This window comes from Limanda limanda, chromosome 16 (genome assembly GCF_963576545.1).
Source record: "Limanda limanda chromosome 16, fLimLim1.1, whole genome shotgun sequence".
NCBI classification, from domain to species: Eukaryota; Metazoa; Chordata; class Actinopteri; order Pleuronectiformes; family Pleuronectidae; genus Limanda; species Limanda limanda.
The window spans coordinates 6,678,609-6,706,110 of record NC_083651.1 but is presented as its reverse complement, the minus strand read 5'-3'; the positions used below and the strand labels follow the sequence as shown (position 1 = coordinate 6,706,110).

The window sequence follows — 27,502 nt, the reverse complement described above, 5'->3', positions numbered from 1 at the left end:
CTGATTCACCGCCCGGTTATTTTGTGCCATAAACACACAGAGACGGTCACTTCTGTTCAAACCGCAAACTGATCACAGGATTATAAATGTTTCATTAACCGAGGCTGAGCGTTTAACCTGCTGCTGTGATGGTGTTTAAACGCAGCCAGAAAGAGTGCACACACACACACACACACACACAAACACACACACACACACACACACACGTGTTGTGATTTCAGCTTTGAGTTTAAAGTAGCTGTTGTCAGCATTTTGCTTTGTTGTGGCAGTATGTATGTGTGTATGTGTGTGTGTATGTGTGTGTGTGTATGAGTACTTCTATCATTGTGAGGACCAGTTTGACCATTCAACATTCAAAAGACTATTTGGTTTCAGGTCCATGTTTGGTCTCCACCAAGGGAAACATCTGGCTCTTTAGTTGTTTACTACAGTGAGTTTTTAGAGTTTACAAATACAGAGCTGTCAGCCTGAACTGAAATAATAAAGTTGTGGGTCATATTTATCACTGCAAAAAGGGTTTTGAATAAAGAATATTAAAGCTGCAGGTTTTGTTAGACTAGACTTTTCTGACTTTGCTTCATGTCTCACATTTCTAAGTTGCGTTAAAGAAAGAACGCATTCATCTTCATTTATAGAAAATCTACAAAGTTCTTCAGCTCCACAAGAACTGAGCTAGAAGCTTAAATCCAGATACAAAAATGTGCATGTGAACATGTTTAACGTTCTGTGATAATCCTACTGAACTCAGTAAATACTCTGAAACAGGATTAGCTGTTTGTACAGTCTTTGTTAAATCACATGGTTTCTTTCAGGGATGTTGCATAAATGATGTGATAAATCAATCAGTTTGTCATTTCAATTGTATCATTACTGTAGAGCTTAAATCTCAAACTCATGAAGGTCAGTCCCCTAAATTTGCCTGTTTTTAAATGATCAGATCCATTCATTGTTCTCTGGGAAGTTTATTGAGTACTATCTTGACACCGAGTCTAATCCGTCCAAATTTCATGGTAATTTGTTCTGTGTTTTTGCTTAATCCTGTTGACAAACTTAGGTGCAGCTGCAATTTTCTGTCGAAACCCAACTCTGAGCCCAATGAAGTTCAAATTTGCTGCGCTGAGTTTTTGTTCCTGACACACATGGTTGTTGTGCGATGTATAAAAATCAGGTCTATCATCAAGTGACCAAACCTTAATATCATTTCAACATTTTTGTAAGAACCCGGCCTGATTGGACGTATCCTGACGGGCTTGGGTATCCATGTAATGGGGTGTTATTATATTCCAGCTAACTTTAAGAAACCCTGCAGATGGTATCGTCTCAGGGGGATGTACCAATTGCCGACAATGAGGAGGGGGGGATATGTATTTCTAGTGCTTTCTTATTTTCATTTTATAGCAAATGATTAGGCTAAATCAGTACTTACAAAAGGAGTAATGTTTTATGTACCTTTTATTTTCATGTGTATATGTTGTATATAAGTATTCTGGTCTGTGAACCCCCCTGTCGCGCTGTGGTACGTGCCGCTCAGGAACCTGTCTCTCTGTCTGCATCTGGAGCTGAAAGAGACAGGTACGGTTATGGAGTGTTCCACTTCTAAGTGTCATTGTTACGTTTAATGCATGCTACTGTGACAGCTTTCTTAAAGAGCAATATAAGATGGCTGTAACGTGTTAAGTGCAGAGTTTGAAGAGTTATTTCAGAAGTTAGGTCTGCGGAGTTTTCCCTTTGAAGTGCGCCGATTCGCGCCGCTGCAACCCGCGGCATTATGGGAAACGTAGTCTTCTAGTGGGATTTGTACAGAACGAATGTGAAGTACCTTGTTTCTTTTTAAATGTTGTTTGTGAACCCACATGAAGGCATTGTGTATACTCTGTAATGGGTTAGACATGTAAGGCAGGGAATATTTATGTTTATTTTGTCCTTTTGGTTATATAATTATTTCATGCATCCTTCACAGCAGTTTAAGGAGATGTGAACTGATGCAGTCCCTGTTACATGTTTCATCATTACAGGTATGATTGTCAAATTAATCACTATACGATCATTGCAATTGACTGGTTTTGTTTATAATGTATATATGTTTTGTTACTCTCTGTCTGCATCTGGAGCTGAAAGAGACAGCAGTTTAAGGAGATGTGAACTGATGCAGTCCCTGTTACATGTTTCATCATTACAGCTGAAAGACCAAGTAAAAAGATATCCAAAGAGAGCTGTGGTGTCGAGGTGATTTTGTGGTGTGTCGCAGAGTCGCTACATCCACACCGACCAACCAACCAACAAATCCACTAATCAACCAACAGTGGGAACATTAGACATAGAGTGTCATTAATACAAACAAGCAGGTTCTTTATTAGTAAAGAGTAACAAACCAGCAGGTCGTAAGGAACAAGAGGAAGCATCTCATACAGCAGTTTGACATGAAGTCGACAGTAAAACGTTTCAACACGGTCAGGATGGAACAGCACATTCAACAGGGCGGAGCCACCACAGTGCTACGTGGCTCACCAAGCCATGACAGATGCATTGTGGGAGTGGGACTGAGTCGACACTGGGACACTTAATCAGAAGTTTTAACTCTTCTGAGACAAAGAACTGAAGGTCTATCTGAAACATGCAGGGACGTGATTCTTTTCTTTGTTAAATGCTCTGTGGATGATTCTAGATAGAAATAAAAACTAAACATTGGGACAGGGTTAGAATCCCAGGTACATTTACATCTTTACATGAGTCATATTTACATTATATTTGTATATGATCCACAAATTTAATGACATGCTATAAGGTGATGTTTCTACCTCTGAATATTTTCAGCCACAGTAGCGTAGCAAATGGACCAGAGAGGAGTCCCTCCTTAAAATTAAAGGATAATTGCAGATCCCCAAAGTGAAGCCAAATCATCTTCATCGCCTACTGGAGGCTGGGTCCATTGTAGACCGTAAGCCTTCCTCCTCCATGTGAGCAGATGGGACATGGACCAAACTTAAAAGTAGAAGTTCAAGTGCTAATTGTTCCAGTAAGTTTGGTTTTAATAAGTTATTTGATGCTATAAAAATGTGGTGAAAAGTCATGATTGACAGCCCAAGCTGAGTTGGGATTGGTCGAGTACATTTATTGGCAGAACCTGGATACCATGGCTCCACCCCCCTGATCACTACTGCGCAGACCGTGGTTAGCAAAAACGCACAAGAATGCTGAACCTGCATTTTGTATTTTAACTTCACTGTACATCAGGATGAAGTAGAGACATGTCGTCCATCTTAAATCAGTCGATGCTTGAGAAGTATTTTTGCTGCAGCTTCAGGTGACGTAATTCAGAACCTGATTTGCTGGAACATCCTCTATAGTGAAGTATCTTGTGGTTTAGACGACTCTTCTTCATGAAGTTAAAATTCAGCCTCGGTTGCTGTGCAGGGTAAAAGAATTGAAGCAAACCAGAATGTGGAGCTGTTCAGGTTTTAAACAGATCTGTTATTTTACATACTGTACAATACTACTGCATTCTCAAGTTTTAATATTTCTTCCTTTTCTCCATTTACAAGCTGTCACCTCGGCACAAGTTTAAATCCAAACAAAAAAATAAAAGGTTTCACATGAATTTAAAAAAACAGAAATACAGACCTCAGTCGAACTTAAACATTCTGGTGAACTGAACATGTTTTCAGGCTGGGTTAGACCTCATACATCATGAAGACCCTGAGTATTTCAGTGAAATACTAAACCACAACACATTTACTTCTTCAGTGTAAATGTAACCTGAGGCTACATGAAGGCTCAGGCTGTTGTGTCGTGACACCAAAGCTGTGAAGTCTGATCAATATGTTTTTTTCCTCCTCTCTTTACTTATTGTGTTTTTTCTACTTATTGACTTAATGTGCAGATTTTTAAATGCTTTCACTCGAAACCCTGCGCCCCCACTCAAACAGCTGCTGCTTGAGCTCAAACTGAGTGCATGCAGGTGTTTGTTGCTTGCACTCAGATTTCTTCTCTTCAGCTCTTGCAGTGTTCATGCTGCTTTTATGCACAAATGAAACTTCTGTCACATTTGACAGATTCAATTGTTCTCCCCACTTGTGGATCGATGTTAACTTTATCTATGAGAGACCTGTAAGGGTGGTTACTTTAACCGGATTAATGCACTGTCGCTCCCTACCGCTTTATTATTAAACCATCTTTGTAAATAAAGCTAAAGCTCCCACAACGATGACTGGACTGGCATGAGCACAAAGAAAAGCTGAAGCAAGGGCGCAGGAAATCTGTTCAAGCCCCAAAATATTGGAAAGCAAGTGCACAGTTTTAGCAAATGCAGAGCAAATGGAAGCACAAGCAGGAGCTACCTGAGTGCAAGTGCATGGTTTTCAGTGAAAGCATTATACAATCTGAATGTGAGATCAATAAGTTTAATAAACGTACTTATATATTCACAATAATCTTACCTAAAATGTATTGCTCTGTAGCCTTTTTTTCACAGCCAGTTTTAGTCGAATAAATGAAGCAGAAATAAGATGCCCGATTGTCTATCGGGTTTGTACTTGTCCAAATCAGCTGCACAGGTAAACACAAAGGACTACACTTGCAGATGTGTATTTATGTTGTTGTGCGAGGCCATCAAAGGTGCTCACATTTTCACATTCTGCGCCCCTTCCTGCACAATATATAAATGCCTAATAGTACAGTAAGCTAAATGCTAACTGGGTAATTGGAGGTGCAAAATGATGTGAAAGCATTTGGTGAAAGCAGAAGACAGCACCTATAATGGCAGAACACGTTCTACAATAAATTACAATCATCAGTAGAAACGGGACAGTGACACATTATCTTCTGTCCTCCAGCCACGGCGGCTGCTAAGTCGGAGGCCCAGACAGCAATTTTACAAGCCAAACAAACGAGAACCAAACACGAGAGTCTGTGATTTGTCACTGTGGTTGTAGATAAATGTACAAACGATAGGGATCGAGTTCATTTCTCACCTCCACACCAAATGATGATGGACTTCTAAACCATCCCTGGTGATTTGACATGCAGGTTTTCCCTGATTATTCGATTAGCTAAATTCTTGTAAACAGTGATACGAACTAATTGTGTTCCTTCGAGCAGATTTCAGCCTCCAGGTTTCCCCATGTGGTCAGAGATCCAACGTTAAGTACAGAAGTCCTGAGTGTCAGGGTGACACCGTCCTGGTGGTGATGCCGCTGGTACATTCGAGCCAGTTCATCTTGTTTCATGACAGTTTAGTCCAGTGCAGATAAGTCCGAGCAGGGCACTGTTCAGAATGTAAACTCTGCTCCTGCTCACTTCAGCAGTAGCTCAGTGAATTGTTTGACTTCATGTTCTGGTCCAGGTCACAACTGCAAACATGATTCATGATCAACCTTAGTCCTAACATAAATAAACATTCAATAAATAAGTCTGATAAATAATAAGTATAGACTAGAAAGGTCCAAAGCAGATGCAACCAAGAAAGCTGTTGTTGTTGGTTGTGTAAGTTTCAGGACCGGTTACCTGGAACTATCGAGGAGTCCTCTTATCTGCTTCATGCCAGATGGACAAGACAAGTACAACATCCCTTTAAGTCCTGGTTTCTTAACTGAAGACATTTATGATCTAAATATTTTTATTTTTCTGTTTAAAAGAAAATTCCCAACAGTGACCAAACTGAGACAAACAATGAGAAATGAGTGATGGCAAGATCTTGTTTCATATTCCCTCCTTGAAGAATCACCTCATGGTCAACACCACAATAAGTTAAACATTCTTGCTTCTGGGTGAAATGCAAAATTCTGACAAAATCCACTGAGCTCATTTATGCTCAATGTTGAGATTTGTATACTGAAACAGGCGGCCTTCATTTAGTCCACATTTGTGCACATCTTCAGAGAGTTTACTACTACTTTCTTGATGTTGATGCAACAATTTCTCATCATACTGTTCTACAAATGTATGACTACTAGTTGACTTTGTTTTTCCCCTTAAGCTACACCCCCAGGTTTAGTCTCTAGAAGCTAAAAATCACGTCAGTACAGTTGGGCGAAACATCGAACTCTGACCCTGCTCACCTCACTATGTAGCCAAAGAAAGAAAATCAACAGTAAAGGCTTATAAACTACTCTAACACTTATCCTGGATCTTAATTTAGCTCAAATTAGACAACAGCAGACACTTTATTAACATAATTCATCACAGTGTTTAACCAGATTTGCTACGAACTAACTCTTTGATGTCAGCCGCTGGTCACGCATACACAACAGAGTGCCTTATTGGTTTAAAACTTTCCACTACTTTTTAGCCTGTTCAGTTATAGATTATTTTGGCCAGTTGGCTAGTGAGGATGCCAACAGGCAAGTGTCCTCGAGCATCGTGTCTCAGGTTGAGGAAACAACCTTCATCAGATCTAAGTTAAGGTTTAGCTCGATTAACAGACTGTTTTCTTTAATAAATAAAAAAATGTATCTGTAAAAATAAACAATTTAATGTAAACAAAATAGAACACGTTGCCATCATGCTTCTTCACAGTGGTTATTTTCCTCAGAGCTACTTCTGTAGGTTTTCGAAGGGCAGTTTGATACTCGGTGACAAAAGACTTTGTAATCATGAAATGTTGGTCAAATTTAAATAATGCACAGCCATAAACTCTAAAGACTTTCTTTGCTCAATAGATTTGGACCAAGGAAAGATAATGAAATCTTACTCCAAAGGCACCAAATCCTTTTCCCACTCATGAAGTATTAAATACTCAAGATAATTAAATGCTTAAAGTATATTGAGATGTCATTCCTGGTGGTCACACATGGTTTGTTCTCGGATGTTCGGACACTCAGATCTCACAGTGTGTTGCCCATGCTGCTGCTCACCAGCCCTTTGATATTTGTGATGGGCCTAACATCATGCAGCTGTTTTCTTCGGTCAATGAACGTGGCCAGCCGTGTTGTGTCCAGGGGTGTCTTGGAGTGCTCCCCGCCATGTGCGCCCCCACGACCCACCCACGGGTGCTGCAGACAGGACGAAGCACTTGGCCTCTTCCTCTGATCCTGCTGCAGCACCGACGACACAAAATCCCTTGCTGCCTGACTCACATCGCGGAAGTAATCGTCCGGGAAGCAGAAGTCCAGGCGGCAGATGTTGACGCAAGTCTCCTCTGGAGATTCATCCAGAAATGGGGAAACGCCGCTGAGCATCACGTAAGCCAACACGCCAATGCTCCACACGTCTGTCGCAACAGAGACCGGTGTCCCACGGATGAGCTCAGGTGCGGCAAACTCTGGGTTTCCAAGCAGGAGGTGGACGTAACGGCGGTGGGCGGACAGCTGGACAGCATCGCCAAGGTCAATGAGTTTAATGCACGGGGTGGGAGAGTGAAGGTCGACCATGATGTTCTCAGGCTGAGGAGGAGACAAACAGGATTCAAACAGATGGAATTACACGTTCATATAAAGTTCAAATAATCATTATTAATTCAGAGCACACGTGTGGTTCTGACCTTGAGATCCAGGTGTGCTACTCTGCAGGTGTGAAGGTGCTGCAGCGCCTCGAGTGTCTCTCGGATGAAGAATGCCACCTTCTCCTCCATCAGCTCATCGTGGGCAACGAGGTAGTCAAGCAGACGACCATCCTCCATCCTGATTCGCACAAATAAAGTAACGTTAAGGTTTTTCAGCTCCTTAGCTAGGCAGGACAGCCCACTAGCTAACATGGCTGAGGTGTTAGATCGCCAGCTCGATAGGTAGAAAAAGCTAAAACAGAATCTTTAGTTGACATGTCAGACTTACAGCTCGAGGATCAGCATCAATGAGTTGGGAGACTCGTATGTGTCCAACAGAACCACCAGCTGGTGATTCTGTGCGTGTCGCAGGATGTCCGCCTCATGAGCCGCCTGCTCCTTCTTTTGCATCTTCTTACTCACAAACTTCACGGCAACCTGGACAGAAAAATTACAAACAGGCTTCATGGTGAAACAGAAGAGGAAAAAATATATGTACTGAATAAATAAATAGAATAACCCTAGAATAATCTTAAAACTTCATAATTTATCTTCATTGCTTGTTACTTAATACATCAATGTAAACTTTACTGCACACTAAATTGAACAGTTGTATAATGAAATAAACTACACAGAAAAATAAAAATGTATGGGATACATATACAACTACAACCCTATATAATAAAATACAAATAATATAAATCTTTTGAAAAGGAAACAAAAATAATCACCACACTTCAAACGGATAAAATACACATCCTAGCTTCAGCTGTGTGTGAGGACTCACCTCCTTCTTTGTGGACTTGTTGAGACATTTTCTCACCACGGAAAATCGTCCCCTAAACAGACGTAACCACAAACATGAGAGAATTTAAAAAGGTTGAATATCTCAAACAGATATTAACATCGGGCCGATAATTAAGTTTGTGTTGTTGGAGGCATTTTTCTGAGGCAACAGTTTACCTTCCAATCTCACAGATCTCAGAGAAGCTCGAGTCAAAGTTTTCCTTCCACTGGATTCCTGTTCCGTCGTATCCAGAGTCTGAACACAGGAGCAGAATTGAAAGATTAGACCATTTTCTTTTATAACATAATCTCAATGTCTCAGCTGAGTTTCATATTGTAAATAAGTGGGCACTAGATGTTTTGGTCACACACACTGCTTATAAAAATATTCTCAACCAGCAGCGGGCGACTCCACTGGTTGTTTCTAAAGAAGTAAATGAGAAAATTACTCTACTTCTCAATGGTGACATCACAATGGGCTGGCACCAGATTGGTCATTTCTTTTTTCGAAAGATGCAGGTAAGTCGTTTCCAGTCTTTATGCTAAGCTGGGTGCATTATGTCCCTGCACAGACATTTAATTCCATATTTTACATCTTTCTGGGACTTACTTTGAGGTATTGATACTCTAAGATGATATATCAGTAGTTTAAAGTAGAAAAAACTGCTGCAATGTGTATTTCCAAGTCCTCTCTACTGCTTCTCTATGGAGCTGCAGACAGAACAGGCTGTTTTCGCCTGCCTCTTGAGCCCCTCCTCTGATTGGCTGACTGCACTTTGAGTAACACGTGCCCAGATCTATCACCGGTCTCATTCTGGCGCATTCACTCTGGTAAAAACAGCTGAAAGTCACGTCATGTTTGGATAAAGCTATAGAAGAACAGCCACATAGTTAAAGTCGGCTACAACAGGATGTTTCTGAATGTTAACAGTCGGCCAAAGTAGGAGTAATGTCCCGAGTTACAGTACGGAGTTTCACAACGGAGTTTCAATATGGCGTAACGCCTTCGAGCAGGGGTGGTGGGTTCATTGTGCCATCCCGAATGACATCATACGGCGAAGGAAGTACGAAACGTTTCGATAACATATCTCTGAGTGACTGAGTGAAACAGTTCGAGGAATGACTGTTTTCATACTTTGAGGGTCCCTACTGACCCCCTTCACGTCATTACGGATGGTAAAAGCCCAGAAAATGTATTTTACACAATATGGGCCTTTAACACCTCTATTTCATATTGTGAATATATCCCATAAGAGGTATTTTAAACTCTTTATTGACGTTTCGTTGGCTCATGTTAGAAAAGAGTATGAGCTGCAGACTTACTGCTGCTGGGCAGTGTCACCATGTTGGATGGCTCGGACGGTGGCCCAACCCCCCAGTGGTTGGAGGCTCGTACTCTGAACTGATAGTGACCGCCAGGGATCAGAGCGTCGATCTGAACACACTCCTCTCTGCTGCTGGCCACTTGCTGCCATAGCAACGAGTCTGCAATAGAAGAGTGAGAAAGATCAGTATACTTTATTTAATTCCCAAAAATACACCAACCACATCCACCCACACCCACCTTCCTGTCTGTACTCCACAGTGTAGTTGCTGACGGCACAGTGGGCAGATGAAGTCGGCGGTGACCAGTCGATCATCACCGCCGTGCTGCTGGCTTCCTGTGCCACCGGCCGCCCCGGGGCTGCTGGGATACCTGCAAGGAGGCGGGAAGACCAAAAAAAATCTCTCAGTAGCGTAACAGTTGAGTCGCTTCTGATCAGAGCTACTAAATGTAACTGTAATTCAGGTGCATTACCTTGCACTTTAATAGAGGCGGACGATGAGGCAGAGCCGTGTTCATTCACAGCAACACAGGTGTAGATCCCCGTATCCTGAGGCATCAGATTGCAGATCTTCAACAAGATGTCACCCGTGTCCCTGGAGAGGAGGAGGAGGACGAAGGTGAAGGGATGGAGGACAAGATTCAGAAAAGATGGAGAAGGATAATAGAGTGTGGAGAGCAGGAAGTAGTCTAGAAGTTGATGGGAAGGAAGCAGGATGAGCAGGAATTACGTTACCTGATGTCGATGGTGAAGCGGCTGTTGCTGGTCACTGGGTTCTGGTCGGGGCCCTTCAGGGTGACTGAGGGTTTGGGTCGTCCACAGACTTTGCCGCACAGGACGACTGTTTCTCCAAATGCACACACCACGTCTGACAGAGGGACGAGGAACTCTGGAGCCACTGCACAGTAAATAAATACACATGCTAAGTCTTATTAGCTGTGATAAAAGCCTTTTAAGCCCTTTGATTTAGTGAATAAAACCGCACAGCCCCTGGCACAAACATTGAGAAGGTTGGACATTTTAAATCTGTGTTTTTATGTCTGTTATTTAGCAAGAACTTGGAAGGACCTGGTGTGGGTCAGGAAAGATGCCGTTGAATTTGGGTGTGGATCCAGATGAGGCTTTTCACACCCTTTAATTTAGTAGATAGTGAATTTATACCACATGGACGCACTGTTGAGACTGAGAAACTAAAACACCAAACTTTATCTACCCTTCTATTCTACACGTCTCTCACGAACAGTTCATCTTATATGCTTCACACATCTTAGTGTGTGCAGTTCTAAACACGATCAATATGAACACAATGTCCATTATTGATAAAAAGTCAATGATCAGGTAACCAGTGATCTATGGCAGTCCGTCGGGGCGGGGAAGTGTGCCTTCAGTCTGTGGACCTAGTTCAAACATATCTTCTTCTATGTCCTCGGATAAACAAAAGTATAGAAGCGTATGCTAATACATTTTTATATATTGGTATATTAGGCTGTTTTTTCCTCATGTTTCTTACCTTCCTGGATGAAGTTTGGGTTGAGAAGCTGGAAAACAGATGAAGTCCAAGTTAAAGTTTTGCTAAAAGGTTTTTAGTTGGGAATCCTGACACACGTCAAAGTAAACTGAGCTCCTCATGATAACCAAAACAAATCACCCAATGTAGGAACTATAGACTATAAGACTGTACTATAATTCATAACTTTTTCAATCATAAGCAGGAGCAGTTTTAGTTTTCAACACATGAAACAGTGCGGCTGCATTTTGTTGTCAACAGTATAGTTTATTATTAATTCTTTTATTTTTTGCTGTTTCAGACTGTTCCAAAGTGAAGTGACATAAAACATAGTGTGCGACGTATCGTACCTCCATGCCGGTCTTTGGGACGAGGTCATCGTCACAGTCTGACTCATCTGACGTGTCCTGGTGGAGAACGAATGAAGAGGAGGAAGAAGAGGAGGAGGAATAAGAGAGGTAGGTTAAGAATGGGATGGAGTGAAGGCAGCAGATTGCAGATTTGGGACCAGGAAAGAAGGAAAGAAAGCAAACAAGAGATGAGAAAAATCAAAGGAAAAAGGAAGCAGATGCAAGAAATAGAGAAAGGAGTGAAGGCATGCAGGAGAAATTGATGGAGTAAGCTGAGAGGAGGCATAAATAAGAAAAGTTCTGGTGGGAACAGCACAAACCTATTGTTAGTAGCTGATACTCACCCGGGAGCTGCTGTGGTTTGAATCTTTTTAGGACCTTTAATATATTAACAGCAGCAGTAAATGTTCACTCGGCTCTGACGCTCTTCACGTTATCCTGTGCTTCAGTCTCAGATCTGCACCTCCTGAGTTTCATGAAGCAGAATCCAACCACAGCTGAGTGTTGAATTATTTTACCATCAGCACTTGAATCTTCAGAGTCAGAGGAGCTTTGACACGGGAATTTAGGCCTTATTGTGTTTTGAATCCAGGAACTTAGAAATTGTAAAGCGAGTGGTGAAAAACATTGCACAATTTCTCAACGTCCAATTTGTGGCTTTGACAGAAAACAATCTTCATTATGTTTCTGCAGGAGAGTTCAATGCTTTTTTTCTTGATTTTGCTGTATGTATTAAGACTATTTAAACTCTTAATAATTTCTTACTGACTGGTGTATGTAGAAATAGTTAGTCACTGGACGGTTGTTTAATTAGTTTCATGATGCAAAGAGAAAGAAGTTATATTTCTACATAGGCAGGAACAAATACTTTGTTTGTTGGAAATCTGTTCTTTTCATAGCTTCGGGATAAAACTTCAACATTTGTTTCAAGTTTTTTTTCAAGTGCATTTCTTTTGCACTTTTGCTTTGAAACATAAAGTGTCACATGAACTCAAGTTTTTACCTCAAGTAAGTCACATAAACATCATCTTAAGATTTTCATTTCACTTTGTAGACAATGCTACATCCAAACACTTTCATGTTAGTTCACTACAAAATAAAACAAGAGTTAACAAGATGCTGAGCAACGTAAAAACAAATCCAAGTCACCGGGTTCTACTTCTACCCATGCACAGGGAGGGAAAAGAAATCAAACAACACAAAAACACAAAAGACTTTATTTTTCAATCAGTGCGGTTGAAAGTTGTCAGGTAAAATAAATAAAGTAGTGCAGTGTTCTCAACCAGTTCTTATTTACATGTGTGGAAAAACATTGTGTGATTATGATCCGACTTTAATCATCGTTAATCCATCCCCTGTGGCCCCAGTCACAGCAGGATTTTAAATTTAACTGAGATTTTTAACAAAGGAAATATACGTTGGCCTGGGAGAGTTACACAGAAATGCAGAAGCCACACCACATTAGCTGAGTCTGAATTTGAAGACCAATTGTGTCACACTGGCATGTCTCCTTTGAATGTGGCCAATTAATGGATCCAATGGATGGATTAGACCAACATATCCCAGGATCTTTTATTTATCTAACAAGCTAGATATCTGGACGGCTGAGCGGCTCAAACTAGCCAAGGAATCAAACATTACAGCCTGTAAAGCTTCTGACACAAAAAGGAAATCTGTCTCATTTCAGTCCAGCCTCCCCAGTGTGAGGATGCCTTCTTCATGCCTGACATTGAGACACAGTGACTGGCAGTAGAAGACATTTGAACATCGGCATGGCAACAGTTGTCCCAATGCATTGTCATCCACTTGCATTGTATTTGGCTTTTGCATTCTGCTCCACACTTCTTGGACATAAATGCTAAGTGGATTTGATGCATTTAGTGCATTTGATCAACAGTCACTCAGTTGCCTGCAGATCGTCACAACACTTCCATCACCATCAAATAAATGCTAATTAAATCTCTGGTTCTGAATTGGCTGCAGAGATCCAGAAAATGTACGTTGTCCCTAAACTAAACACCGTCACAGACTCTGGGATCAGTGTTCGAACAAATAAATTTAACTTTCATGAGCAACCTTTTGGTTGAGTGAACGTTCGTATAAACTAACGCAGGTTGAGAACTGCTGCTGGGATCAAATCAACAAACCAAAAAAACGACTGTTCGTTGGTTTGCACACGCACACACACCCACACAGTTTAGGAATCAAAAATGAAAACCAAGTTGGGGGAGGGTGGGGAGCTAGGTGAGGGGGTTTTGGCACACACATATGACATCACCAACGTGCGCCGTTGACCTACGTTACTCACTTTGCCCTTCACCCCCGTGGCCGGGGAGGCGATAGGGGGAGGGGGCGTGGTTTCTTTGGGCTTACGGAAGAGGCCGTTCTCGTGACCTCTGACCCCAAACAAGGTGCTGTCCTTGGCTTCGGCGCGCTTCCGGGCACGCAGAGTGTTCCAGGACAGAGACTTCCTGTACGGTACAGGAACGAGAAAGTCAAGCAGCCAATCAGAGGGAAGCTCAGTGGCGTCCAGCTTAGTCTGGCTGCAGAGGCAACATGGCCGCCAGGTCACAACTTCATGTTCTGACCACTGGCACCATTAAGTGACGCGGATGTGTGTTTGGGATTTGATATCATGTTTCTGTCGTTATGGAAACAAGGCTTGATTTTCTGAGATGAGGTGTCATCATTTACATATATTAAGTATAAACAGCATTTAAACATTTAAACTGTCATCATAAACTTTATGTTTATGTATAAAACCGTTGCAAATAGAAGTGTTAACATGTTTTATATTGTTGTTTATTTTATTCTACATTGTATTGGATATTGTTTTTATATTATTACACTTATTGTGCATTAAAACAAAACAAAAATATGACTCATAACAACATTTTTGTTCCATTTGAGTCAAACTAGTGAGTGACAGGTTCCAAGTTAGAACTATATTTGACAAGTTGTCATTAAACTGTTGATTGTGGTTGTGTCATTATCTAAAGTACTCAGATATTGAGCCTCCTCTACCTTGAATATTGGTGTTTTTTAAAAATAATTATAATGAATTATCTCACAATTATGAGAAATTATCTTATTACACTGAATGCAGAATTTTTTCATAATTGTGAGAACATTTCTTATAATTATAACTGTAATGAGTAATTGAAAGAGTTGTATTATGTCCATAGACAGAAAATCTACATCTTTTATCACTCATATTCCTATAAGATTATTTAATGGTGACCTTGAATTAATTATTAATAGGAAATCATCTGTGTCACCTTTGACCTCCATACTTCCCCCGTGGTTTGTGTAAAATGTGTGTGTCTGTACAATCTAAACGTGTGAGTCTTTCTGGGTTGTTGTAGCAGAGGGTTGTGAATGTGTTGTTGTTGCTTGAAGCTGCAGCCAGACTCTTCTGGTCCATTTAGATTCAACAGGAGGAGGATAGAGCGACACTGGTCTGACTTTATTCAGAGACAGAGAGGAGAGAGAGACTGAACATTTAAACTGGAATAAAGAGAGAGAGACACACACATAAGTGTAAAACATCTTCTTCCAACACAAGCAGGGAAGACGACAACAAGAACATTTTCACCCTTTATCCACTTGTGTTTCCTGTACTAATGAATTACAATTTACATAAATATATTTGTTCCGAAAACTGATTTAACTTCTGCATTTGCTAAAACTGAAAACTAATTATTTTATCAGCTTCTTCTGAGTGTCATGTGATAATGAAGGTAAATAAAAGTTATAGAATGATTAGTCCAAGCCTTACTGTAATAATTTCTGTCACATCTTAAAGCTGTTAAATATAAAATAATGACCTTATCTCATATTTAAACAATCCAGGACGCCTTAAGAGGCTTTTTGGTTGTTTATCACTCACAGTTCTAAAAACTGAAGAGGCATCTTCTAATTTTTCACCAGTTTCATATCTATATCTTGTGGAGAATCAGACCGTTGGTTAGTAAAAACAAACTAAAACAAAAATATCAAAATAAATATTACTACAACAAGAACAAATACAAAAAGTTGAAATCAATCATACAAGAAAAAAAGTGGATTTTTTTTTTTTTTTTTTATATAAATCATTTATCACTTTCGAGGTTCGTCTGAAATAAATAAAACCATTCAAATTCTGTCTCTTCAAACCTGCCTAATTCTTAACTAAATCACTCCATCTAGTGGTGTAACAGTGCACACAGAAGTAGGCAGAACGCTGAGTGTCACATTTGCTGTTGTAGTTTATTTACAAATATTAAAAACTACAAACTGTCAATCATCTTCAGCCTAACGCAGAAGAAAACAAGGTCACCTTCATGTCGCTTTGCTAACTCATGCTCAAGTCCAAAAGGTTTATTTTACATATTTAAAATACATTTAAAATCATTATCATTCCACTACCAGCAGTACAATGCTGACCGTTGCCATTAAATGAAACATATTGCACAGCCTGACTTCATATTTTTTTCTTCATCTTAAATAGTGCAATAGGGATTTTTTTTCAACAGGAATGTTCTAGAGCTTCAGTTGAAGAACCGAAATTTACTTTGTACAGTGAACTGCCAACATAATAAACAAAATCAAAATGGAGGAAATAAGTCCAACTTTGTCCGTAAAATAATAATAACAATAATAATTACAAGGCAGAAAAACAACAACAAACAAACCACAACAAGAGGAATAAACACAAATTTCTGTATAGATTGCCACAGACAACAAAATAAATCTTCTCCACTGCGGAGAACGGGGCCGAGTCCACCTGAATGCCCCAGGTGAGCGATTATTCGTTTAAAAAAACAGTGAAAAGAATAAGTAATTTACAAAAAAGAAAGAAAAAAAGTGTTAGAAACTGAAATAAGACTGTCTGGTTTTAGCTCCACATAAGTGTCAACGGTTTTATCTTGTGTTTCCAGAGTCACCTAGAGGTTACAAGAATTTCTATCCAGTCTATTTCTGCAGGAAAACTCCTCAGCTCTCGTTTACATGGACATTTGTCAGAGTTTGTGTGTGTGTGTGTGTGTGTGTGTGTGTGTTTGAGTTCCTGTAGGGTCACAGAGCTGTCAAGTGACAATGGCTCCGAAGCTGCTTGATGGACAGTAAGAGACCAGTTCAGTACCTTTTACCTCCGAGGAGAAGAACATCAGGAGGAGAACAAAAAATAATCTCCCATGAGGTCCAAGGGGGAGAAGGAGGGAGGGGATAGGGAAGGAGGGAACAAGGAGTTAGGAGGTGAGGGAAGAGGCAGTGAGTAACGAGGGAGGGGTGCCGACTCCAAAAAATATGGGGAGGCAGCTTTTGTGCCTCATTTGTCATCAAGCCAGAAGTGCGTCTGTCTGCGGGGAGAGAAGTGCTGGGTGGGTGGGATTGTGGTGGGGGGGACTTACTTGATGTTGTTGGCATCGGCCACCGCCGCTGAGAAGGAGGAAGTAGAGGAAGAGTCTTTTATGGACTTTGAGGCTGGGCCCAGGACGTGTCCTGGCACCCAGCCCTCAGCGGCGGGCGACTGGCTGTTGGCGGGACGGTAAACAAGGTACATGTTCTGCTGGTTGTTGGCCAGGATCTGCACTCCCTCCCCCTGACTGACGCAGATCTCGTTCTCCTTGAGCGCTGAGTAGTTCTGAGTGACCAGCATGGTGGAGGAGACGCCGTTGCAGCCGACGTCGTTGTCCTGAGGAGGAGGAGGAGGAGGAAGAGGAGGAGGAGGGGAAAGGATGAATTAAGGAGGACAGAAGATGGAGGAGAAAGTGGAGGAAGAGAGGATGAGGATAATTGAGGATGAGGACAACATGAAGGTGCGACTACGCGAGTTGGATAACAGTCTTGCTGCAGCCGACCTCAACCTGAGGAGGAGCAGAGGGAGGCCAGGAGCAAGGAGCAGGAGGACGGAGGACAACAGCGACCTGTTCACTTTATTTTCATACCAAAGAATACGAGAATATAGAAAACCTGTATTGTCATTCTATTATGACAATATTATATCCTGGTTGGCTCAATACCACCCAAATAAAAGTTAAAAAGAACTAATGTCTGGAAATCACCTAAACACAGAGGGAAGAATCTGAATCTGAAATACGGTCCTGGTTATTATGGATAATCCACATTTAAAACTTTTAAGGTTTTCATTCTGTCCAGATTTAAAAGAAACTAGTGGAGAAACTATAGTCTAGGGACATTTATCCAAAAGTGAGCAGAACTGTTCAAAGTAGGCCAGGTCTGTCCAGTGTGTTCTGTGTGTATAAACCCGAACAGTATTCTGCTACACCTGCAGTAGCCCAGATTTTAACCTTGGTTTTTCAGGAACAGGTTCCACACTGAGCAAAGAGAAAAAGTGCATCATGGCCTGATTCTCTAACATGCTCCAGATTTATGCCAAAAAAAACCAACACGCAGAATTCTGTATTAGTAGAATTTAGTTCCCATTTATCATGTGTGTGCAGGCTTTTCATCGGAAACTCACCCTGGAGTCAAAACACGACGAACCACCGTTGGAGGTTGACACTTTCATCTGGCTCCTCCCTCTCTCTGTCTCCTTGTCACCGAGGCCGACAGCGGAGGCCGGCCGGCTGTGAGAGGACATGCTGGGCCGGTTCCCAGAGGACGAACGGTTTCTGGTCAGTGACGAGCAGCCGCCTCCTGCGCCTTTGTCCTTCTGGTACTCAATAGGAGACTGGAGAGCTACAATCACACACAGACAGAGCATTTAGATTCCTCTCTCGTTGGGTTTCCTTCTCTGGGGATGACAGTTTTGGAGAAAGTGAAGGATGTAGATTGAACTGAAGGGATCAGTCCACTGTCCCTTTTTGGCCGAAAAAGAGTAAAGGTCGTGCATCAGAGGTTTATATTCTGCATGTGTTTCCCTCACCAGACAGGAAGTTGCACTGAGCGTCCAGAACTTCCTGGATGTGTTGGACCCAGATTTGCTTGATGTCGACGTTGGCCGCCTGAAGCGTGAAACGCTCAGATGAGCCGCGACATGACATGACGAACTTGCAGGGATCGTTCTCCACACTTTCCTCCAGACCCAGGTACGACACCTGAGGAGGAGAGGAGCAGCCTGGGTGATCAAGTTTATAGACTCATAGAACATAAAACTGTCTTGAAGGTAGAAAACAAAATTGATACTAATATTATTCAACTATCAGTTATTCCTCATGGATGATGAACCCTATCCTCTGTTTACCTTGATGCTCTTCTTGAACTGGTATCTTTGCGTGGATGATCCTTTTCTGAGCAACTCACTGAAGATGACGATCTGCTCAAAGAGGAAAACTCGTCGTTCTTTCGAGCGCGACAGGACACCGGCGTCCTGCTCCGTCACAAAGAAGGTTTCCTGCTGCAGCAGTTTGCCCTGACTGGTCAGTTTACCCTGTGAGGAGACATGGTCATGGTCAATGACTCGTTCAGACCTGTTGATGTTTCATGGTTCTGTGTGCAAACATTTAGATGATCAAACCTCGTATCCCTGCAGCCGACCCAGATTCATCATGTCATTACACAGCTTAGGAACCTGAGACATTAAATTTACTGCTTTCTGTAAGAGACAGACACAAAGAGAGTAACAAAAGTGTCAGTGGAAGAAAAATAAATGAGCCTTGGTTTCAGGCTTGGATGTAACATTAACTGTACTGTGTCTTATAAACTGATATTTCTGCACTATAAATAAAAATGTGCTTTTACCTCCATTTGTTCACAGTCAACTCCTGCCTTTAGGCTGTACTTCAGGAAGTCCTGTGAAGAAATATCACGACAACATGAACGTTAAGCACAATTTAAATTCAGTTCATGATAGATTCAATACAGTTCACCCTGAAGGTCACACAAACAAGTGTGTCAGGCAAAAAACTCCAATAAGAGTTCAGTTAAATGTATTTATAATAGGGCTGGGCAAGTTAACTCGTTTCAATGGAGTTAACTCGAGTTAACTCAAGTGATGAGTTAACTCGATTAATTCTTTTATCTCGCATTCACTCAGGTTTGATTATTTATTGTTTTATTGTGAAAGTCAGGCTTTTATTTTGTGAAAGTCTGTTGCTGACTGCTGCAGAACAGGAAAAAAAAAAGTAATGCTGCAGAACAGGAAAAAAGAAAATAATTGGCGGATAAACAATCGAGTTAACTCATCACTTGAGTTAACTCGATTAAAACGAGTTAACTTGCCCAGCCCTAATTTATAACAATTCTATCAAAAACCAACATGGGAAATTAAGATCTCAGTCTCAATCATTTTTTATATTGTTTAATTATCGTTTTTGCACTTACAATGTATTAAAAGGAGATTTTTTGCTGATTAAAAGTCTGTCTGTGAACTCAAACCATTGTTCCTGATTGTCAACATGTGGAATACCTTCAGTAGCAGCTGGTATTTGGTGATTCTCTGTATTGGTTTGATGAGGAAGTCACTGAGGCTCAGTCTGGACTGGATCTCCTGCTGGATTCCCTGCAACACAAACACCAAGAGCATCATAAAGCTTCTGTTTCATACAAGTTTCTCTCATACTCAGTGTTCCGCTCAATTAAACATCACATGCACCAGAGAATATAACAAAAAACTGACTGGAAACCTCAGATAATGAAAGAACACTGCTTCAGAAACCATACATTTATATAATAACAGCGCTGGACGTCTCAGAAGAGGATTTCTGCATCCTGGATTATGATGATGCCTTTATCAAAAAGAAAGACGAGAATGGCAAAACGACACAAAGTGTCAAAGCATCACTTACATCAAAATATGTGTCATATTCTGCTACGATGAACTCGGACTTCGGCTTATTTTGACAATAAACCACATACATGTGGAGTCTTCTCTCCTGCAACACAGACAGTAAATGAAAGTTATTTAATCAAACATTGTATATATTGTATATAATGAGAGTCGTCATATTGTCGCAGCAAGCTAAACTCACGTGTTTGATGAAGAGCTCAGCCAGGTGGTCATTGTCCTCCAGACATTTCTCCAGCTCTCCTACGAAGAAACTGACAGAGACAGAAGATGGATGTTATTCGTCAGCCCCTGTTTGAGCCCAGTTCCAGTCTATGGACACCGATGTGGAGCTTACTCTCTGTGCCAGTCGAAGATCTGGTGGATGTTCCCGAAGACGATTCTGTCTTTTCCTTTCATGTCCTCGGGGATGCCCTTCTCCTCGATTTTCTTCATGAAACTCTGTGGGGTCAGAAAAGGTCAGTTAATGATGATAAACAACATACGGAGCTACTGGTATAAGCAGCTTGGCACCTCCTACTGTAAAAAAGAGTTTGGTTTTGTTGTTTTGTTTGTAGTTTTTTGTGTCCAGGTTATATTTTTTGGAGGTTCCGTGTTCACTTTGTATTACTTCCAGTCTTCGCCAACAAAGATGTGGTGAGGCCACATTGACCTTGACCTTTGACCACCAAAATCTAATCAGTTCCTGTTTGAGTCCAACAAGACATTTGTTCCCTCAAGGAGTTCTTGAGATATCAAACTAAGAATGGGGAGGACAACCTTGAAACAAAAAATTAACATAAAGAAAGACACAACAGTGACGGTGTTGTCATGACAATACCACAGCACAGACTCAGCAGGGAGCGTCTCACCTCCACCACGATGCCCAAGTCTTTGACGTAGTCCTTCTCTGTCTGAATCAGCTCGTTCAGAACAAACCTGGGCAGAAGAAGACAGATCTCTGTAACATCCTCTGTCAGCCTCTTCTCCTGCTGAAGAGACACACTAACACTGTGCTTGTGGTGAAGACACAGCACTTGTATATCTAATGGTAATATTACCTGATAAACGCTGTAGTAAAAGTACTAATGTTAGAATTTGTAGAAGTTGTAGTATGAAAAGCAGCAGCAGAGGCCGTAATGGTAACACGCTTCAGTACTCACATTCGTCCTCTCATAGCTTTGGCTATTTGCTCCAGCTCAGGGTTCCGCGGTTGGACGGGAGTGGTTTGTTCGGGCGGAGAGAGCGAGGAGAACCCAGGGTACGCTCCTGGTTCCAGAGTCTGAGGAGAAAAGGGTCAGTGTTATCAGAGGGTCACAATCGGGAAAAGCAGCTCGAGTACCAAACTGACAACTGTGCATAACTGAAATACTCTTTTCACGCCTCATTAAAATAAAACATAAACATCAAATTATCTCAGAGCATTTCACAATATGAACAATACTCCAATCCTCTGTCTTTAGACGTTAAATAAGGAGAAAGCTTAACAAACCCACTAACATTGGAGTGATGGGATTAGTTCATGACAGCAGAGGGCAGCAGTGGGGTTTAGGTAAAATAAGGATCATACCTTGATTCGCAGCCCAAAGTCTCTTATCAACAATCACATGAATATTCTATTTAAAATGTCCACATTTCCATGTTTAATATTCCAGTGTGTGTTTGAACTGCAAAAAAAAAAACACTGGACACTGTGAGGCCAGGTTTTGTTCTGTTTGATTATTAATAAATAATAATCAGAAAAAGTATAGATACAATAATAATTATACAGGGCCTGTCTTTCATGGTGCTTTACAGGATAAAAAGGATAGTTGTTTCCAAAGTTCTACTCAAATACAAATTTTGTATTAAAAGCAGGTATGGGGGCGGCTGTGGCTCTGGATGTAGAGCGGGTCATCCACTAACAAGAGGGTTCGATCCTCGTCTCCCCCATTCTGCAGGCGTCTCAATCCCAAATAATCACCTGAGGACTGTGCTGCCAGTGTTTGAGTGATATGTGATGGAGAAAGTGCTGCACATGTATGCACTTTTATTCTGTGCAATAAATCTAAAATGCCACTTATGCACAACACAAGACACATTTAAGTACATTCAGGCCAATTACACAAACTACTATAAAAACACAAACACTGCAGACAAACACGTTACACAACAAATAAGTGCACCTGCATGACTTGTGATACTCCACAGATTCACTTTAGGGGAAATAAGCCCAAACACTTCATACATGATTTCACTCTAAAGAAGACATCATGTTTTGGTTTGTAACCTTCAGAGTGAATCTGTTCACACATCTGTCACATGTCCCAAACATGCACACAATCGTACACACACACACTCACCATGTTGGTTTTAACCAGTTTTTCTATGGCGCTAACCAGCTCTGCAGCGCTGGGCACCTCAGAGGACGACTGCAGAGACGTTAGCAAGGATGAAGACTGAGAGGAGGAGGGCAGAGAGCGACGTTAGAGGGATTGGAAGGAAAGGAGAGAAGGCAGAGAGTTGTTAACAAAGAAAGGCAAGTCATGGCAGGAAAAGAAAAGGGATAAACAGCAGTGAAAGAGAATACGTTAGTTAGCAGTGAAGCGCAGCAAATCAGAGCGGAGCTTCACATTACCATACTGCAGGATTTTTTTCAAAATTTAAATAGTAATTCTATAGTATGCTGTAAAGCTCTGACACTAGAAACCACTGCTAAGCAAAACCTAATCAAATAACAATACGGAATTACAGGTTTCTGTGAGTTTCAATTGGATAAATTTAAGACTTTTGAAAATACTATAATGAAGGAAATTAAATGTTGAGGTCAACATGTTGACTTGTGCACACAAAATAAAAAAGGACACCATTTGGGACTTAAGAGGCTCTGTGAATTAAACATCAGAAACTTTGCACAAATAAAATCATCAAATCAACAAAAACAAGACATTTAGTTTTGGTACAAAGCACAGTAAAGAAAAATTCATTAAAACAGGCACAAACTGAGTGCATCCGGTCAGATTAAATAAAAATAATATATTTAGGGATTTCTTGAGATCCCCTCCCCTCTGGCCCCCTCTCACCTTATCATCCTGAGCTGAGTCCTTGATGATCTCCATGGGGGGAGGCAGAGGAGTGTGGGCCTCCTCGTCCTGCTCCTCCTCGCCACCGCTCTGAATCCCGGAGGAGGTCTTAGAAAGGAGGTTACCATCCTTACAGAGGACCCTCTGTGGAGGAAAGACACAGAATAACCTCACTGATCTTGATCGTGATGAAGCCTCTGAAGAGCCACACTCACTTGGCAGCCATCAGTATTGTTTCTGTTCAAACGGATCATCAAAAATTCAAATTTCCTCTCCCCTTAATTTCCAAATCAACGGGAACAGCCTGTGACGATGAGTCATGTTTCCTCTGTACAATTTTGGTAAAGTTGTGACGAATCACTGATAAATAACTCCTCAGGGTTATAGTCAGATTTTATGAGTTAGGTCATTGGGTCTGGAAAGAAACAACAGTGTGCAGAACTATACTAAGAACGAGGGTGAATTATGTGAGTCCCATTTACTACAAAAAGAAAATTCTCTGAATTTGTGAGTTAACACTGAAAAACGTATTCCAATTAAAAGCTGAATTTAGGCTTTGAACTGTTCAAACCATATTTGTTTAATTATAAACAAGTTTAAAGCACAAAAGAGGCATTAAAGAGGATGTGGAAATTAACAAAGTTTAGGAGGTGTTTCATATTCAAGAATAAACTTTAGTTTTAGTTTCTTGTGTGTAATTGAATAGAAAAACCCGGCAATAAAATCCTGATCATAAATACTGTGTTAAGTCTGTATTTAAAAGAAAGACAATAAATGTTAATGTTAAACTATAAATATTTTATGAACATTTCTGAAAATCTAAAACTTCATATCAGAGGAAATCATAGTCAGTCAGACTCTGCTAAAGATGGTCAAATGCTTTTTACTAAACATTTTGACCCAATGACCAAATCAAAAAATAAATTAATCCAGATAAAATTATTTAAAAAATAATCAAAGCAACATTATGCAGCTTTTTTTTTTTAATCTCAACATAGCAGCTTCAAATGGTTCATTGAGTGTGAATATGGAGAATGTTTCCTCTTTTAATCCCCTGCACTCTCAGTTTAAAAGACAGCTGGAAACTTTTAAAATATGAAGAATTCTAAACAGAGTTTGGTGGATTTGTTATAGCCGCAGCTATATTGGTTCAGGAAGCTGGGTAATGGGTAATATTCAGCATTCAGTTGTGTTTCAGGGAGTGGGACGACATAGTCGGAGCTCCATTCAATACATTAATATATTTTTCTCTACATGAAAACTACTTCATCGCTCGGACAGAGAGCCTAAAATAATGAATCACCATGTGTGGCTGCAGAGGGCACTGTTGCTCAGATGAAGTAAAAGTGTTGCTTTAATATCAGTGGTTATCAAAAACCATTGCACCTTTTATCACGCAATAAACAGCTGAAACATGCTTTCTAGGATCCCGTTGTTTACCTCTTCAATGTTGTCATCCTGCAGAGCGAGGTCAGGCTGTCCGCCGTCGATACTCTTCCTGTTTTCCTCTCTTCCAGATCCTGGTCCTGTCAATCAGTTCAACAGTTAATTTGTCAATCAATCACACGGACGTTAAAACACAGTTGAATTAATGGATTCAGACGAGCAGACGATAGAGAACAAATGAAAAAAAACTGAACATCTTCAGGCTAGATTTCCTTCTATTTTTCCTAATGGGGCTAAAATGACAGATGAAACACATTTACGTTGTAGCTCACGAACCACAAACTTAAAAAATCCACATCTTCGGATGGTTTTAAAAGTCCTAAAGAGACTTGAATTAGAAATGTGTGTTACATTAGTGTTATTTACAAGTGTGTGAGCAGGAATTTAGATTTCAAAGCGTTTAGGAGTTTGTGCAAGAAAACAAACTGACATCATCCTTTCCGTGGTGTCTGTAAAGTTCACATGCCTGATCTAATGACACTTTGAAAGCATGTGTGCAAACATGAATGCAATGCTGCTGAGCAAAGAGACACACGTCCCATGGTGTCAGTAACATGTCATTACCGTGGTTGTGTACGTGTCTTTGTTTCTTACCCGTCTTCTTCTGTTTGTTATTGGGGAGCTTCTTGACGGAGCTGCCGTGGCTGAGGCGGCGGACTGGACTGGTCAGCCATTTTCTGAGAGTGTTTCCGGAGCGTTTGGGACCCGGGGAGCTGGACTGCAGGGAGCTGAGGGACGGCTGCGGCTGGAGGTTCGCCACGGACTCCGTCTTCCCATCAGAGCTGCTGACTGGATAGTTTTCTGAAAGAAAAATATAACATTTCAAAACAGATCTAACCAGGCACATAGATGTTTCAGCTTAACAGCATCACGTTATGATTCTCGATAATTTCCGATAGCAATGTGAGATCCATGTGTTTATTTTTTACAAAATCTGTTCAGCAGCTGCTCTCATGTCACACACAAGCCTTATCTGAAAACACTGTCAAATCTAACACATGTTTCAGGAATTGAAGATAAATTCCCTCTTTCCCTGCTGCTGTACTATGATTGTTAGCAGTTCTGTTCATCTTTGAACACTTAAATATAAATAAAATGAATACAAAAAAACGTTTAATTCCACCATTTCAGCAAAGAGGCATCGTTTGATGACGTTAAAACTTAACCAGGAAGCAGAAATCAATGTTATCGCACGCATTTTTAAATGTTGTTTCTTTCACCGACATTAAAATCATATTTAGAATCACAGAGACTTTTATCAGTTAAACATCTCAATGGTTTGAACCAGTTTGCCCTGTTTTCATTCTACAGATTCTAGATAGAAAGAAAGCAGTGTGTGTGTGTGTGTGTGTGTGTGTGTGTGTGTGAACGAGTCAGTAGTCATGTGTCAAGAGAGTGGTGGATCAGCTGCACTCACACACAGCTGGGAGCTATTGGCTGCAGATGCTGTGGGGTTGGGGTGTATAAATGTGTGTGTGTGTGTGTGTGTGTGTGTGTGTGTGTGTGTGTGTGTGTGTGTGTCAGGAAATGAAAGGTTAAGAGTCAACAGGATTTCTCTACAATGGCTAACTCTCTTATTTATTTTATTTACCTTCAATTCTCCTCCTATTCATCTCGGATCTGCTTTTTATTTGACTTTCTAGTTATCCACTAATCTGCTGAGCTTTAGACACCAAAGGAAGGAAACCTGATATTATGTTGATAGCATTTTCTGCACAACCAACAGTAACATCACTTTCACTTCCCTGATCTGGTATTACAAGGCAGAGTATGTCAAAGGACAGTGGTGCCAACAGCGATCAGAAAGATCAAGATGTGGTTGTGTTATTTATTTTAGATGAACCACCAGTGGTGATATTAGCTTGTAGCAATTCTTTAATTTCATTGGAAATGTAGCTCCTAGATTTATTTTTCAATCTATATACAGTATATTTATCTTAACATAAATTGAACATTGCCTTTATGGTATAGAATATGTATATGATTGTTTTTCTAATATCTCATATCTTTATCCCTGACTGTGACTTTTCCTGACATCTACCTTCATGCAGTGCTGTGGGTTAATGAGTCAGTACTAGTGGTAGTTTTAGTTGTTATCAGGCTGTGTCAGCAGTGTGGTCAAGATAAAACTGCTCAAAACAGCAGCCAAGGTCATGCACTGGTACTGAGGCGCCGCTGTTTCTCTCATGACTAACGAAAACATAGTGCACAAAGTGTGGAGTACTGCTGTTGTACATAGAGTTACCTGCTGTGAACATGCAAATACTGTAGTGTGAGTGAATACATGCAATGGATTTGAAGGTGAAACGTTACAGAGCACACGCACACACCAACGGCTACAGTGCATCATGTACAATAAAATTTCTTTTTGTATTTCTTGATCTGTATTTATTATTTCTTTTTGATTTCTTGTATTTTGGAACTTGAGTCATTGTTGCTCTTAATTGAAGTATATTTAATTTGTTCCGCTGAGGAGTAAATAAATGTAAAGTGCAAACTGATACTCTTTCCTTTCCTCTTCCCTCATTAATGCAAGCATTGTGTTTGTTGTGTTTTTTTGAGACAGAGACGTCGAGCAAGCAGCTCCATCAGGTCAGGCCGTATAGCGAAGTTCATCAAGCACCTGGATTTCTCCTGAATCCTCCCACCACTTCACCACTGATTTTCTCCCTCTCATTCTCTCCCATTCACGTACATGTGTTGTCACTCAGTCACAATGGTTACTCCCTTAAGTGCTTTTGAGCAAATTCAGCCATGTGAGGGAAACATGTCATAGGTCATTTCTTCAAATTCGTGTGCGTGTGTGTGTGAGAGAATGTGTGTGTGTGTGGGTACTTTCAGT

The 27,502-nt window shown here is 40.8% G+C and overlaps 1 protein-coding gene across 1 annotated transcript in view; it reads right to left on the bottom strand.

Moving 5' to 3' along the window:
* Positions 1-6,821: 6,821 nt before the first annotated feature.
* kalrna (kalirin RhoGEF kinase a) overlaps positions 6,822-27,502 on the bottom strand; it is a 94,649-nt gene continuing 73,968 nt past the window's right edge. Inside the window, exons 41-68 of the mRNA XM_061089070.1 lie at positions 25,255-25,461; positions 24,655-24,740; positions 23,215-23,358; positions 22,495-22,590; positions 21,316-21,434; positions 21,025-21,091; positions 20,511-20,614; positions 20,358-20,427; positions 20,175-20,261; positions 19,796-19,888; positions 19,129-19,179; positions 18,905-18,982; positions 18,632-18,817; positions 18,314-18,485; positions 17,909-18,126; positions 16,836-17,119; positions 13,754-13,916; positions 11,446-11,502; positions 11,099-11,126; positions 10,324-10,486; positions 10,062-10,183; positions 9,828-9,959; positions 9,587-9,748; positions 8,441-8,519; positions 8,265-8,316; positions 7,767-7,915; positions 7,478-7,616; positions 6,822-7,379 (exon numbers count right to left, since the gene is read on the bottom strand). Of these exons, the coding sequence (XP_060945053.1) occupies positions 6,822-7,379; positions 7,478-7,616; positions 7,767-7,915; positions 8,265-8,316; positions 8,441-8,519; positions 9,587-9,748; positions 9,828-9,959; positions 10,062-10,183; positions 10,324-10,486; positions 11,099-11,126; positions 11,446-11,502; positions 13,754-13,916; positions 16,836-17,119; positions 17,909-18,126; positions 18,314-18,485; positions 18,632-18,817; positions 18,905-18,982; positions 19,129-19,179; positions 19,796-19,888; positions 20,175-20,261; positions 20,358-20,427; positions 20,511-20,614; positions 21,025-21,091; positions 21,316-21,434; positions 22,495-22,590; positions 23,215-23,358; positions 24,655-24,740; positions 25,255-25,461 (3,866 nt within the window). The remainder of the gene's footprint in view (positions 7,380-7,477; positions 7,617-7,766; positions 7,916-8,264; positions 8,317-8,440; positions 8,520-9,586; positions 9,749-9,827; positions 9,960-10,061; positions 10,184-10,323; positions 10,487-11,098; positions 11,127-11,445; positions 11,503-13,753; positions 13,917-16,835; positions 17,120-17,908; positions 18,127-18,313; positions 18,486-18,631; positions 18,818-18,904; positions 18,983-19,128; positions 19,180-19,795; positions 19,889-20,174; positions 20,262-20,357; positions 20,428-20,510; positions 20,615-21,024; positions 21,092-21,315; positions 21,435-22,494; positions 22,591-23,214; positions 23,359-24,654; positions 24,741-25,254; positions 25,462-27,502) is intronic.